The 14,770-nt window shown below is 40.9% G+C and overlaps 1 protein-coding gene across 1 annotated transcript in view; it reads left to right on the top strand.

The window, feature by feature from the left end:
- Positions 1–14,770, top strand: part of SORCS3 (sortilin-related VPS10 domain containing receptor 3) — a 311,734-nt gene that overhangs the window by 229,948 nt on the left and 67,016 nt on the right. The window contains exon 9 of the mRNA XM_010564990.1: positions 12,126–12,215. Within this exon, the coding sequence (XP_010563292.1) occupies positions 12,126–12,215 (90 nt within the window). The remainder of the gene's footprint in view (positions 1–12,125; positions 12,216–14,770) is intronic.

The following is a 14,770-nucleotide window of genomic DNA, read 5'->3' as shown; positions in this document are numbered from 1 at the left end:
TGAATGGTACGGTGTGGAAGAACACTTCCTGAAGATGTGCCATTTCGGTGGAAACTGGGAGCCAGGCTGCAGCGATTCCAGGTCGTAGAAAGCTCAGGAGACGCAGTGATTACAGACATGATGATATTAACTGCTTGTCACCAATGCTGAAGAGGGGGAATGAGGTGAGATGAGATAGAGCTTGGATCCAGGTGGTACAGAAAAGACATATGCTTCCCTTTTTGAGCAAGCCTGGGTTATGTTAAGCTCCTATTTTACTTCCTTGGGGGAACGTTTTTCTTGATAGTATCCAAATTATAAGAAAGTTCTGCTCTGTTTATTGTGAAATTTTCTTAGAAATGGGAGTTTAAGGGGGAAGGCTGTTAATTCTGTGCCGGGATTAGGTGGAGGACTGGATCCATATGACCTGGCAGGACTGCAATATGGATACTGCATGCACTTGGGTAACATTGGCAGACTTCTCCTCTGAGTAGGGGAGTCTGCTGCTCTGGAGATGATCAACTGCTATGGGAGCCACAGGTCCCCTCATTCCCCCATGAAACCCAGCCTGCTACCGCTTCCTTTGGCCTCATGGGGAGACCCGCGGCTAGTAAACACTGAGAATGTAGCTTTTGCAACTCAGTAAGTCATGATTTGACTAGAGGTGATGGCTTTCCAATTGGTAAATGCTCTACCCTCCAAGGATATTTTAGAGACACTCTGTTAATCTGGCGGTTTATGTCTGTGGCTGAGGGTATTGTGGAACATCCAATTCTTTAAGGCTAGCATGAGGCCTTACAGACATTTCTCATTCCACAGCTCCCACCTGTGTTAAAACAAGGCTGCTCTGTTTAGAAACTTGGGCTTGCAATGAGGACATCTGCCTGGTGTGCGCATTCCTCTGCCTCAAATTAACAGTGAGCAGCTCAAGCTAATAGTTGCAAATTGCTTCAAGTTAAAAAAACCGATGTGTGTGTATACAAACACATGCATGTATGTATATGTAATACTTCAAGTGCCTTGACTATCCTTAGCAAAGTTTTATTATAGCTTAATGGGTGTTTGAAGTGAAAATCACATACCCACACTCTTAAAAAATGTTAAATATACACACTGAACATTTCTGCTGTTTTGGGCAGGAGACTCTCCCTTTCACAGGTTGTCTATCACTTTCCCTCTTTTTTGTATCACACTTGCAGGATTTCTGACTGTCCAGCAGCCTGTCGTAAGTGCAGAAACTGGGCATGGATCAAGTCCATGTAGTACTTGAGTAACACGCAGATGCTTCAAATTCACAGCACACACCTCTCTGAGCTGAAGGTGTGTTAAATCCACCGTGTCCAGCATATGGTAGATGGGCTATGCAGAGTGTTTGCTCAGTACATATGTAGGAATGCTGATATGTGCTGGATCTATTAGTCTCACAAGCCATGTGATGTAGCTGCCTATTACGGGATGTGTCAGATTGACTATGTGTGCAACGTCTCATGCATATCATTCCGTCTGGATAATCTTGGACAGAAATACAGGAGCCAGCTCTCTTGAATTTCAAATATTAGACAGAGATTAATAAATAAATATCAAATTAAATGTTAAGAACCTCTTGAGGTTTAATAGAAGTATAAAGGATGGGTGCATGAGTTCTGATCTGTCTGTGCTGGCACAAATCAGAAGTAATATCTTGGACTAGAGAGAGAAACTTGTTCCTTTTAACTTTTGTCATGAAAACAGTAGATTTTTAGTCTAAACCAGTACTCTGTGTTCTTCCAAAATGAGTGGAGAGATCAAAACCTTCAGGGGCAATTTATCTTCTCCTGTCGTACCTATTGCAGGATGAGATAGGTCTCTCTCTTGAATATGCCTTTCTCATTAATATTAGAAGGAACTCAAGTATAGCTTAGAGAAGATGCCCAACTTTTTGACAGCTAAAATTAGGGAAGACGAATCCCAGCTATTGATATCAACCTTTTAGATTATCTGCATACAGTTATTTACTAGTGAATATCCATTCTAATAAAGTTGATCAACAGGCCTGTAGCGTAAGAGTCTTGGGAAGCATTAACCTGTGTAACTGTGCACTCAAAGCAAACGTGATACTGTGGTGCATAATAGATAGGGGAAAGAAGAGTATGGAAAATGTTATAGTGCCATTATAAATCAATGGTTCCTTATCATGTGGAATGCTCTTGTGCAGCACTTCTGAAAGGATCTTGCAGAACTGCAGTGCAAAGAAAGAAAATGAGAATGAGCCTATGCTTGAAAAAAACTTACCCATGAAGAGAGTTTAAAAAGACTGGGACTGGTTACCAGGCAAAGGAGATAAATAACATAACACATGATGAAAAATGTAAAAGGTAATGAAGAAAGGAAGGGGGAAATAGCTACTAAGAGAGAGTAGGAAGAATTCTTATGAATAAAACAGTAGGTGATCACTGAATTTATTGATTGACTTTCTATTTGATTGATCAATAGTTATTTAAGGATGCCTAGCACATCACTAAGATAGGATAATTCTGCATAAATTGATACATTAAGAGAAAATCCTGCCCTCTGTTGTGTGTATAAGTTTCACAGGATTGCTCTGATGTAGCCAGGAGTCAGTATCATCACCTTCTTTCATGGTTAATACTTCAAATTCATACAGCTTGCAGAGCAGGTCATTTATTTCTGAGAAAACCTTGGAATATGTCTGAATTTATTTACTGCACCAAAAAGGAGCTAATTTGATGAGCAACTTTGCCATTAAGGTCAGTGTCAGTTGTGTTCAATTATACAGCTGTGCAGTCGTGGAGCCCATACTTCCTCTACAGCTGTAATATGCCATTCTCTAGAGCTGTACCACACCTTTCCTTATTGGTGCCTTTGAGTACTCGCTACTGAGATAGTATCACTTTCTAAACTTAGGTGCATAGATAACCTGCAACTGCCTATAAGATTTGACTTCCTGACAGTTACCTGAGCTGCTACGGTATTCTCATGTGCAGAGCCTATATTATAAGACCCAGGGGTCAGGGATAGTTTTTCATTTTATGTATTAATCTAGTGTACTGATATTTTGGAGAATTTCTATGGTAAAAATAAATCACGGGGAATTCTGGGGAAAATATTTTTCAAGTAAGTCTTGTATCAGGGTTTCCAATGGAATTGCTCAGGTTGCTGAAAAGAGTCTACAATGCAATAGGCTTTAATGAAAATGGGGATTATTTTTCAGGAAATTCTGTTTTGAGTGAGAAAGCATTGTTTGGAGAAAAACTTGTTATTTTCCTATAAACAAACAAATAACATCAGTGCTACTTTGTTCTTTAAAGACTTAAAAAAAAAGAACAGGAATGATCTGTGTACACTTCCTTGCCAACAGGTGAAAACTTTCCACTGAAAATGCAAGAAAGCATGAGCAAATATCATCACTTATTGCAGGGCGTGAGGAGTCTGGGCCAAAAAAAGTCTCAGTACAGTGTTGCTTATTTGTGGTGGCCTGACAACTCCTAAGGGGGTATGAATACAGCAGTGCATTCACTGGAAATCAGCTTTGCTCTGGGACAGTTTCTGCAGAAATCAACACTCTTGTGGACAGATGTACAGCTGCCATAGAGAGCCAATTATTGCTAAGTTAAAGTAGTTTTTCCCAGTTACCCAAAGGTTATGCTCAAGCTATCTCGGGTGCAATAGCTCAGTGGTTCTGCTGGGCGGCTGGAGTCCTGTGTTGGACGAGCCTGGCCGCTAGTGGGGACTGATGACATTCCCAATGCACTGGTGCAGACCCATGTAAGGACTAGATTTTCACACAGAACCCTAGATATCAGGAGAGGGACAATAATAATGATGAAACTCTTCAGAGTGTGTGGCATGAGGACTGCTGGCTGTACTGCTGTTATAGTGCTGGTGGCCTAAGGATGTGAGTGAGACAAAGTTTACAGGGAGAGGTAGTATTTTTTATGAGATTGGAATTGATAGAATTAAAAAAAGGGACAGATAAGCTTTTGGGCATACTCAGGAGAACCTAAGGGACTTGAGGAAGGATTTGGTCTCTGAAAATTGTCCTTTCTTTTTTTTTCCCCAGCTATAGATGTACGTCTCATAAATATGCTTCCTCCCCCTATTAATCATGTTGTGTTTTCCTTGTGTAAACCCTTCAGTGTATGGTTTTCCTCCCAGAGGTCATACTGGTCTAGTTCAGCATCTAGTTAACACTGTCCCCATTCCTCCCTTAAGCTTCTGTCTCTGTCAGCACTTGGAGACCCTCAGGGTAACTTTGGCCTTTTTGATTTGAGCTGGCTGTAAGTCAGTGCAGAGATGTGTGGATGGGCAATCAATACCTTTCTTGATTGTTTTTTATGTCTGTCTTTTTCTCTGGGATGGTGCAGACTCTGATATCCCAACAGAGTGCAACTGAAGTCGATCTGAAATGTAGCTCGGACTTTCAGCACTTTCCATGGCTGTGACAAAGCTACTGGGCATGGAAGACTCCTCTGAGATTTAGAAGCTGATACCTGGTTTGAATTTGGGGGTGATGCCTGTTTTCTCCAGCAGGCCAAACAAATGTCTTTGGAGATGGACACTCTCAGATCTGCCTTTGGCTGGTTGTCTTACCACATAAGGACAAGGAACGACACCTGTAAGCTCTGACTGAAAAGGGCTGGCTGTTTGCTTCAGACCCTGTTCCATTTCCACTTTAAATGGGAAGTTCTTTGCACCATTAACCAGAAAGGCATGCTGAGAGGCAGTACATTATCACTTTCCAAGGCCTTTAAAGAGTGGGAACGTGGGTGCTCCTTCCCTTTTCCACTCCCATGGCATAATTTATCAAGGTGCTTAACTGCAGGCTGAAATTCATAAAAGGGTCTTGTCTCTCACCTGGCTCCTCCTGCCACTTCTCCTCTTGGGAAGCTTTCTTGGCAGCTTTCTATGCCATTTCATTTGTGATTCAGTCTCCTGGGAACTGCACAGCTTTTTCTTGACTCCAGATTCCCTTAGGTCAGGTGGCCGTGGGACATATGATAGTCCCATGTCCAAAAAGCTAAGCTGCTCTGGTGATTGCCCTTTTTTTTGTGGCTGATATGATGAAGGAAGAAAGGGGTGTGTGGGGAGCTAGGAAGAGAGAAGAGAGTCTTGGCTGTGATATACAATCCTCTTGAATGTGGTGGGGTCTGTGATGTTACCATTTAGGAGCAGGGGATGGTGGTTACTCGCAGCTTGCATATGCAGCAGAGTGGGAGCAGCTGCAGTTCTTACAGATGGCAGGAATTCCATGTGGAAAGTGAAAAGTTTAAGTCAAAATGCTCTTCTTTGATAGTGATCATGTGTCTGGCTCTTCCTCACCCCCTGAAATAATTTTGCACTTAGAAGACTTTTGCTTAATTCAGAGAGTTGTGCAGCAGGGCAGCATCTCCGTCTGCTCACTAGCATGAGTGAGAACGAGCAAACCCAGAATTTCTTTAGATGTTGTTGTGTGGTGCAGCTAAGCGGGACTCTTACAATACACATCCAAATAGTTCCTCTGTCTCAGAGGAGGAAACATATCTGCCAAAAGCTGTTGAACCAGTTCAGTCTTCTTTTGCATCAGAAAGTCTCCTTAAAACATACGCAGATGTCAATATTCACCCACAATCACTGATAGCTTCTTACAGAACCTATGGATAATATTGCCTTTTTTGGATGCCTGGAGTCTCATCAGAGTGTGTCCAAAGAATTTCAGCTGAAGTCTTTTGATGGAAAATGGCTTTGTAGAAATGCCTTTTTTTTTTTTTTTTTTTATCGGAATCAAATTCTGTTTTTATCAAAGTGGATATATTTAAGAGAAGGTGGTTTTTTTGGGCTCAGTAAAAAGAAAAATATTTATTATTCATAGCCTTAGAACTGGGGTGGGGGGACATTTATCTTTAAGGTTTTATAAAGGGGAAAAAAAAATTTCCTAATTCTATAACTAAAGAAGTCTGAGCTTAGCTCAGAGAAGTAGTTTATTATTATTACCAGTTGTAACTGTGGTTGTTTAGGAAAACTTGGAAGTGCTTATGTTTGGTAGGACAGGAGTGTATGTTTCAAGTTTATTGGGTATTTAAGGCCAGGCTTAATGAGCATATTTGCTGAATGTAAGTCAGTTATCAAGTGAGTAGACTTCAACCAGCAGTCACACCTAAGATTGTGCCAATTCATATGGATTCCTGACCTCCATTCTCAAGCTGACAATTTAAATACTTAAATAAGTAGTAAATTTCCCCAGGAATAAAGAAAATAAAAGGATTTTTTTTTGTATTTTTAGTTTTTGCTAATGTGAAACTTCTCAGCGGTGAAACAAGATAGGAGGGGAGAAATTAAACTTTGATTTCCCAGTCTAGAGCCTTCTCTTTATTTTCATAGAAGCTAAATACACCATGTTCAAATATAAATTTCTTTCCTCCATTTTTTAACTAGGAGCCAAAGGTCTTAACAGAAATCAATCCATGCAATTTATTTTTAACTTCACCCTGCTTAGCTACGATTGATTTTTATCTTTGCGTTCGATGGTAGATAAAACGGCTTGGCGGGACAATGGAGCACTCTCCAACTTGTAGGGTTTGGTCTTTGAGTCTTTTATTGAAGAAATCATTAAAAGCTTATTATGAAACTAATAGTATGAAGACGTTTAAATGATGAACACGATTACACCTGTTTTACTGGTGAATAATGCCTGCTACAGCTGATCTTCTCTAGCCCTATTTAAAATGCTGGACAGCACTCCAGTGGGAGAAATTAATCCATACAGATGAAAGAAAGTGCATCCCAGGTGGTAGTTAAAAGCTCTTCTTAAAGCAAGACAGGCAGTAAATAGTTAGCTACTTCCCTATTCACTGCTTTCCATCCATTTCTAGCACTGTTTCATCTTTGCTGTGCCAAATATCAGATTTGGAACTTGAACCTAAAAATCTGTTAATAAAAAAAAAATTGTTTTCCTTTATTTATTTATATTTATATTATTTCTAGGGCTTCTTGTGCTGCACTTTCTTTTGCCACTCTCTCCCCTCCCCTCATGTTGTCTGATTTATCAGCACTGTCTGCAGCTGAAGATGTAAAGGATTACTGTGGCAGACTAATAAGTTTCCTCTGAAATCCTTCAAAAGGAGATTTAATGTGTACAATTACGCTCCTCTCTTAAGTTAGTTTCTGTGTAAGTAATGTGCATTTGCAGCTCTAATGTGGCTCATGTTTTGGTGTAACCTTGCACATTTTCCACAGGAGTTGCTTTTAAAACAAATCCAATATTTTCACTCAAGATTACTTTGTCCTATAGCTGTGCCATCATAGCGCTGAGGGGAGAGGGAAGTGAACAGGGACTGGGCCAGTATAATAAACGTTTCTTTGTCTCAGCAAATTTTCACTGATGGGTCTGACACTAAAAAGTGGCATGTTTTCAAAGCCTGCTGAATTTACCAGGCAGCTTGAGGGTGCTTTGCGTACAGAAACACTAATCCGTATGTCTCTGCAGCACGCTCAGGTAGCTGCATATTGCTTTAATGGCTGCGCAGAAGGTATGATGTTAATGAAAACCACAGGGAGACAATTCAGACTAGATGGTACCTATCCTGATGTGATTTATGCTGGGGCAGTGGAAAACCTCAGTACACAGAAATATCCGGAAGATGGTTTGTCCTGGCCATGGTGGATAATCAAGAAGGAAGAACATTACACTAGGCTCATGCAGATGTGTTCTTCCTCATCTTCTGAATCTCTTGTGACTGGCATTGGGGTTAGGCTTGGGAGAGGAGGCACAGCTTTTCAGTCCTCATGCTGGCAGACCTGTGCAAGGCCTAGACAGTAGCTGGCTCTGAAGAACACCAAAATCCCTCACTAAAGGTGTGAGTGGAGCAGCCTGCCTGCTTAACTTGTCATTATTCCTTCATGCTTTAATCCACAACCTGATTTATGAGATTTTATGCCCCTGAGAAGGAGAAAGGGTAATTAAAGTTAAAGCAGCAAGGAGGGATGCCAGGGCACCCTATGGAGGTGGAGAACACAGATCTGGGATGCCATTACAATACTGACACAGTGTTTCTTAACTTTTGACTTCTACCAACTCATTTTATGTTAGTGGGATGGAGGAAACTCTACAAGCAGAGGATGTCACCTCAGAAAAACAGTGAGGGGTTTACTGAAAATAACATCAACTATGTACTATCAACTACTTACTATCGACAAGGAGGTTTAAAACTTGGTTCTGTAATGGACTGTCTCACCACTTACTATGCTCGAAGTGGGAGGTAAATTACAGGAATCACAAACATCTAAACATGTCTGGTCATTGTGGGTTGACCTGTGCTATTACCAATTCTCTTTTGCTTTGAACATTATCAACAGTGTAAAAAGTAGATGACCTGTTCCAATAACTGTGCAGGGCAAATGATTGTTATCATTGTAAACCATCCAGGCTAACAATCTATGTAGAAAAGAGCCCTTCGTTCCCTTTTAGCCATTAGCTTAGGAAGCGTCTGATACCTGCACACTGTCAGCATCAGTGCATGTTCCTTTACGCTTTCTGCCAGTTCTTTGATTAGCAGGAGGCAGATGGAGTCTTGCTTAGCCCAGGGTCATTTCAGAGATTTAGTAGTTCCATGTTTGTTACATCAATACCTGCCTTACATTGGAAATTACAGGTCCCAGCATCAGCTAGCCAAGAAGATGAGAATGAAGCCTGGTACACTCTGGTCTACAGTTCCTGACATTGTCTAATGTGTCTGTACATTCTGGGACCTCATAACTCATTCTGCTTGCTTTCCAAGCTCTTTTAGGTGGCACATGTTTTTTTGGTGAAGATGAACATCTATCTAAGAAAAAAAAGAGAGATGAAACCTGCCCTTAAAGAGCCATATTCAGTCATTAACATGAGAATTGGCTTAGTGTTTCTAGATATGTCACAGAAATTATGGAGATGAATAGATTCCATGACAGATTTTCTTTAATTCTCTGCAGCCTTGTGAACATATTTGTTGTCTTCCATGTTTGATGCACTCTGTCCCATTGGAGGTCAGGAGGGAGTATGAGCCAGCATACTAAAACTTTCAGGGCCTTTAAAGAGAAGCTTCTCATGTTTCTGTTCTTAAGTGTCAACTGATGTAAGTGAGACCAGACTTTTGTCTTGAAACAAAATGTGGAACTATTAAAGAAAAGTACTAGACCATGAATGGAAGGAGGAAGAAAGAACATAGGTTAGGAAAGACAGATGTGTTTAATGACAAACACATTTGTCCAAAGGAATAATTTCCACTGGCCAGAAGCCCAATTAAACACATAAAATAGAAATCCAGAAAAACAGATTAACGAACAAGCCATTAGCAAGGAGGAGGAAAAAGACAAACCCAGCTAATTCTGTACAGAGCATGACAGATGAGCTCACAGCAAATAATTGGGTGACATTCATCAAATGTGAACTAAAAGGAGGCATTAGAGGGCAAAACACTATCATAATCTCTGGGATTTACAGTGTTGGAGAGTTTGTTCATATGAAAAGGAAAAGTTCATCAAAATAAATTTAGTTGGGCCTTCCAAAATTCATTCCCTACCACAGTGCTTGCCAAAACTTTATTGAAGGCTTGATCATTTTTTGGAACTGTTATAACCGTGCATGTAAATCATGCAAAGATGAGGTCCTGGCTGGGAAAAGCTTCACACAACTCCTGCCAACAGAATTGTGGGTGGCTTCATATTAGCTGGCTCAGAAAGACCATAGACCACAAAGATTTCTGTTTCTAAACCTTTGTCAAGGTGACCTAGTCCAGGTAGAGGACTGAAAGGGAGTTTAACTAATGCATAGTGAAATTGGACAGTGTTTGAATCCTACCTTTCTGCCTTAAAAAACAGACAAACAAACAAACCAAAAATCCAAACAAAATTTCTCTAGATACCAGTTTGCCATGGCATAAAGCCAAAGAAATGATGTAAAATCTTTTGAGTGTGGAAGACTTGGAGTAGATCCTGTCTTGGCACAGAGGGGGGAATTTGATCACCCCTTGATATTTCTGCCACTCTATGTTCATGTGATTAACTTGAAGATTGTTGGACTGTTCCCAATGTTAATTAGTCATCACAGCATTTACAATGTATGTAAATATTCATGTCTGCATCTTAAAGATGAGTTGATGACCATGTCTCAGCCCATCAGAAGAGGTGGATATTGAACCCAGGGTCCTTTCCAAGTAGTCACTGGACACATTCAGTCCTATCTGGACTCTGCTACAAATAATGATCTGGTGTTGAAATCATGAGCGGTGTAAAATGAGTTCCTGTGGCAGAGCTACATCATTTGAGAATTCGGATCTTCCACTGGAGGTCAGAAATATCACCAAGAGGGGATATTTAAATATTCCCTGTGCTATATGGGTAATATGACCTAGAAGTGTGGGATCCTTTGGGCAACTCTTGTACAGCTGATAGAGAGATACAATTACTGCAAACAGGAATTTTTATCTTTGAGTTGGACTGAATCAACTGCATAGTCTGTGCTCTCCTGTGAAAACTTGATTTTGATGTGGTAGTATTAGATGGGAAAGATACCCTTCAGAAATAACACTCACAGCCCTTTCACCATCCTCACAGCTGGAGAGCAGGACCCCAAAATGCTACTGTGCTAGTCCACAGTGCACTTTATATGAAGTGAGTCAAATGACTCCTGTTCTCTCCCTGTCTCTGCCACTGGCTTGTTTTGAGACCATAAGCAAAACACTTCAGATTTTCATGTCTGTGTTTTCCCTTGACTTTAGCCATATGTTGTCTGTATAGAGTTTGTTTGCTGTGTTATGGGTCATTCTTCTGCCTTCTTGTGCAGTGTGTGGTATAATGGTGGTTGTTTTTTTTCCTTTTGGGAGCGCTAAATGCAGCTATGATAACATTACAAGTAATAATGGGAAACAAGCAAAAGGGGAAGTCTTAGTGTAGAAGCCTGTCTTACTTCTAAACCTTCCTTTCTTTGCAGTTCTTCAAACTGTCAATAGAAAAGCCTTATCTTGAGTTGATTAGATATCAAATTTCACGACCAGTAATATTGTGTCCTTTGAATGGCAGCTTCTCTAGGGAAGAAAGCCACTATCTAGAGGTGATATCACTGCTGAGAATATAATTGATGCTATAGCAATATTCCATGTAAGCTCATTCTGAAATATCACTGTCAGATGAAAGGAAGTCTATCTAGGAGAGAATCTAGGACCTTTCTGTTAGCTTTATTGGCAACTTAAGAAGCCAGCAAATGACATTCCATATAATAGAGAAGTGCTTTGTGTATTGTTCTATCTTAAAACCTGCAAGACTGCCAAAACAGCAGAATATAGGAGATTCACCGATGTAAGCCTTGCTGCAGCCAGGCCTGAAATGTTGCCAGAAAGAACAACCACAGCAAGGGTAAGTGACTAGTGACAGGTTTAAAATCCCATATTTTATAAATTATCAGGGCTAGATCTCATCGATGCATGGCATTTATGTGTAGCCTTTACAGCTCGCTCAGTTCATAAAACCACAGATTTGGACGTCTATCAGTTCCCCCCCATCCTTGTTCAGAGATAGTATGACTTCAGAGAAATCAGTTTTCTAGTGACTTGGCATCTAAGAGCTTAGCCCCAGCTTTCCAAGAGCGCATTCATTGCATTTACTGTTTGCATTAAATGGTGCTAGTGTGGATCTCTGCTGTTAGTCACTGTAAAAGGTTGTTGGAAGACAACCCTGGCCCCAAGGGACTTACAGTGCAAACACACAAGGCTGAGAAGCAGCAGAGGAAAGAGGTATTATCTCCTTCTTACAGGAGAGGAACAGAAGCACAAAGACTTTAAATTACTTGCCCAAGGTAGTTGAGCTGGAACCATGTGATGAAACCATATCATCTTCTTTCCCCACTCAAGACCTTAAACTTTATACCCACTTCTCCCTTTTTCCTGAGATGTTAAAATCATGCTGGATTTGAAGCATGAGAGACAAAATGGAAAGTTCAATAGCATAGCTTAAATAAATACTGCTCCAGCCCTCTCAAGCCTGGGATTTCTTTGGATTTATCTTTGGAGATGCTTTTAGGGACAGCTGTGCAGGTCATAGAAAAGATATCTGAAAGAAAGGTTGTTAAACCCTCTTAGAGGTGTCAGCATAGGGTATCTTGGAAAGGTCATCACTCACTCTCTTTGGTGTTTCCACAGGTGACAGCTGGGGGAAGAGCAAATTACTATGTGTCATACAGACGAGAGCCTTTCGCGCAGATTAAATTGCCCAAATACTCTCTTCCTAAGGTGAGTGCACCACTTATGAACACAGACATGTAATATCTCGAATAGCATAGCCTGCCCAGTGGTGAAGCACCTTGGTGGAGTACTTCTCCGGGGAGCTCCATTTGTTGTGCTACTTGAATGATCTTTCTTAAATATGCATTTGGGATCTTTACCTCTCTCTGCCTTTGATTAGTGAGCATTTCAGGAAGAGCTGTTTCATTTTTCTTCTGTAAAGAGCAAATGGGAGTGAAAAGATACCTCAGAAAATAGAGCTCAAACCAACTTCTCCTTGACCAGAGTTCTATGAACACCTTTCCCCAGTCTTACTCTGTTCTCTATTAATGATTTTTCTGTAAGCCTGGCTGTGACACTGAGGGTCCTGGAGAATGGTTAGGATGCTAAGCATCACTGCAGTCTCCATACAATGAGAGAAGCACAGGGTATAGCAGCTCCACTGTCCCCATCTTATGGCAGGACATTGCCAAGAAGTCGTGGAGGTGGAGTTGGCTCCCTAAAAGTTGTGTTTTGTTGATGCTTTGGACACACAGAACCACTCTGTGATGCTGCTTAGGAGGTGACTGAGATAGCCTAAGATTAACACTGACTGGCAAAGCTGGGAGGGAGGAAAGTTAGTACTTCTCATATAACTCTGCCTGGATTTACCTTCTTACCTTTCTACCAGACCAATGGTGCAAGCCTCAGCAAGGAGGATATGTTCCTGGAATTATACTCAAATTCCATAGTGTAGTCATTGCTTGGGATTGTGTAGAACAGAAGGGACTAGCCTTTCCAGTGCCTTGGCTGGATACAAGTTTCTGGGTAGCCTGATGGGCAGCTGAGACCACTGCTGCTCTTTGGAACCTCAGGATGGCTGTTGAGGGTACTGTCATAGAGGGCTGATAATCAACAGTAACGGCCTTCCCCTTCCTTCCACAAGTGAAAATTTTGGTGGGATAATTGTAAGACAGTTGGCTAGATTTGCCTTGTGGGCTGGATCTACCCTTCTGATTGCCTGCGGGGTATCTGCAGTCTAGCAGATAAGCATATTTGCTTTAACTTGTACTGGAAAACTTAATAGTTGTGAGAAATTTGCATCTCAAACTCCTAATATTGCACCTCAGCTTCTTCCCATTTGGGTTGATCACAGTCCATAATGTATTGACACCTGTATAGCACAGATATAGTTTCTTTTGTTTGTCATTCCATGGTGGTGCAATGACATGGTTTGTAGCCATGTAAAAGAGGCTTGTTTATGCTGCCCTTAGTCACTAGAACATTTTTGCTGTACAGTAATAACTATCCTGTCAGCTGTGGATTAATGAACTCTGCTGGAGTTGTACGTATGTGCGGCTGGCAATAGGGTAATGCAATATTTCCACTGCAAGTGGTCAAAACAGATTGAAGTCATTGGGTGTTTTGCTCTATTTTCACACTGCTGGAATAGGTTGGGTATGTACTTAATCTTTAAGGAATTAGAGCTGTTGGGCAAGAACAAACTTCCTGATTTAGTCTTCCTTGAGGGAAATGGGAAACCTCCCACTGATTGCACTCACTGGGACAGAATTAGGCCCTCAAATGTTTTTTCTCCCCATCCTCTGCTGATAGGCTATGTTAGGTCTATTAGAAATAGCCCCATCTAATCAACCCCAACTTTTCATCTAGATACCTCACACAGAAGACTAAGTTGCCTCCTAGGAAGGATGGGGATATTGAGCTGATCTTCTCCCAGATATTATTCCCCAAAATCAGGTCACTCCGTCCTTTGGGAGACTTCCAGAATTATGGTTTCTTGATGCAGAAACAGTGCAAGAAATTAATCAAGGCTCCTTGGCACCCTGGGGAAATTTTAAATAGATACAAATAGATAAATGAAGTCCCACATAATCACAGTGATTTTGCTTCTAGCTGAACCAGTGTTAGTTTTTTCAACAATGGTGGCAAGGATGAAGTGCTTCAATACTCATCATCACCCTGGAAATAATTTCCATGAACCTGCTTTAAAAGAATACTGAGAAAATACACTGTCCGGTCCCTTTGATATTAAAACTAAAGAGGGAAACCCTTGCTGGACCTTCATATCTTGGTCAGCAGCAGGAATCCAACAAAGATTAGTGGGTGGTTTATTTGATAGCCTGTATGTAGTGGGATAATAGATTCAGACAAGCTCTCAATAGAAAACTATGTTATTAAAGATCACTACCAGCATTAGCTCAAACTGATCCCTATACCTCAGCTTCAAATAAATGTGAACTCCCAGTTTTTTTGAAACTGGTTCTTTACCAGTTGGAAGCACAAGCCCGTTAGTTCAGCATGTGGATGGAAATTGTCACTGCTTTTAGCCTGGTGCTATACCATGCCTAGTGACTATAAGGACTCCAGGCTCCAAGGTTATGAATCTTCCACGAGTGATAAAACTGACTTTCAAATTTATAAATAAAAAATGAAACTGGATGAAATTCCTTGAAGCTACCAAAAATGAAGAAAGCAAAAACCCTTTGCCCAGCTGGTGATCATTAAAAAAATGAAATGCAGAAAAGTCACAATGGTGGTAATTTATTGGCTTGCTCTAACAGAAA

The sequence above is a fragment of the Haliaeetus leucocephalus genome, unplaced genomic scaffold, assembly GCF_000737465.1.
Source record: "Haliaeetus leucocephalus isolate CR32 unplaced genomic scaffold, Haliaeetus_leucocephalus-4.0 Scaffold184, whole genome shotgun sequence".
Taxonomy (NCBI): domain Eukaryota; kingdom Metazoa; phylum Chordata; class Aves; order Accipitriformes; family Accipitridae; genus Haliaeetus; species Haliaeetus leucocephalus.
This window is presented reverse-complemented; position numbering and strand designations above follow the sequence as displayed.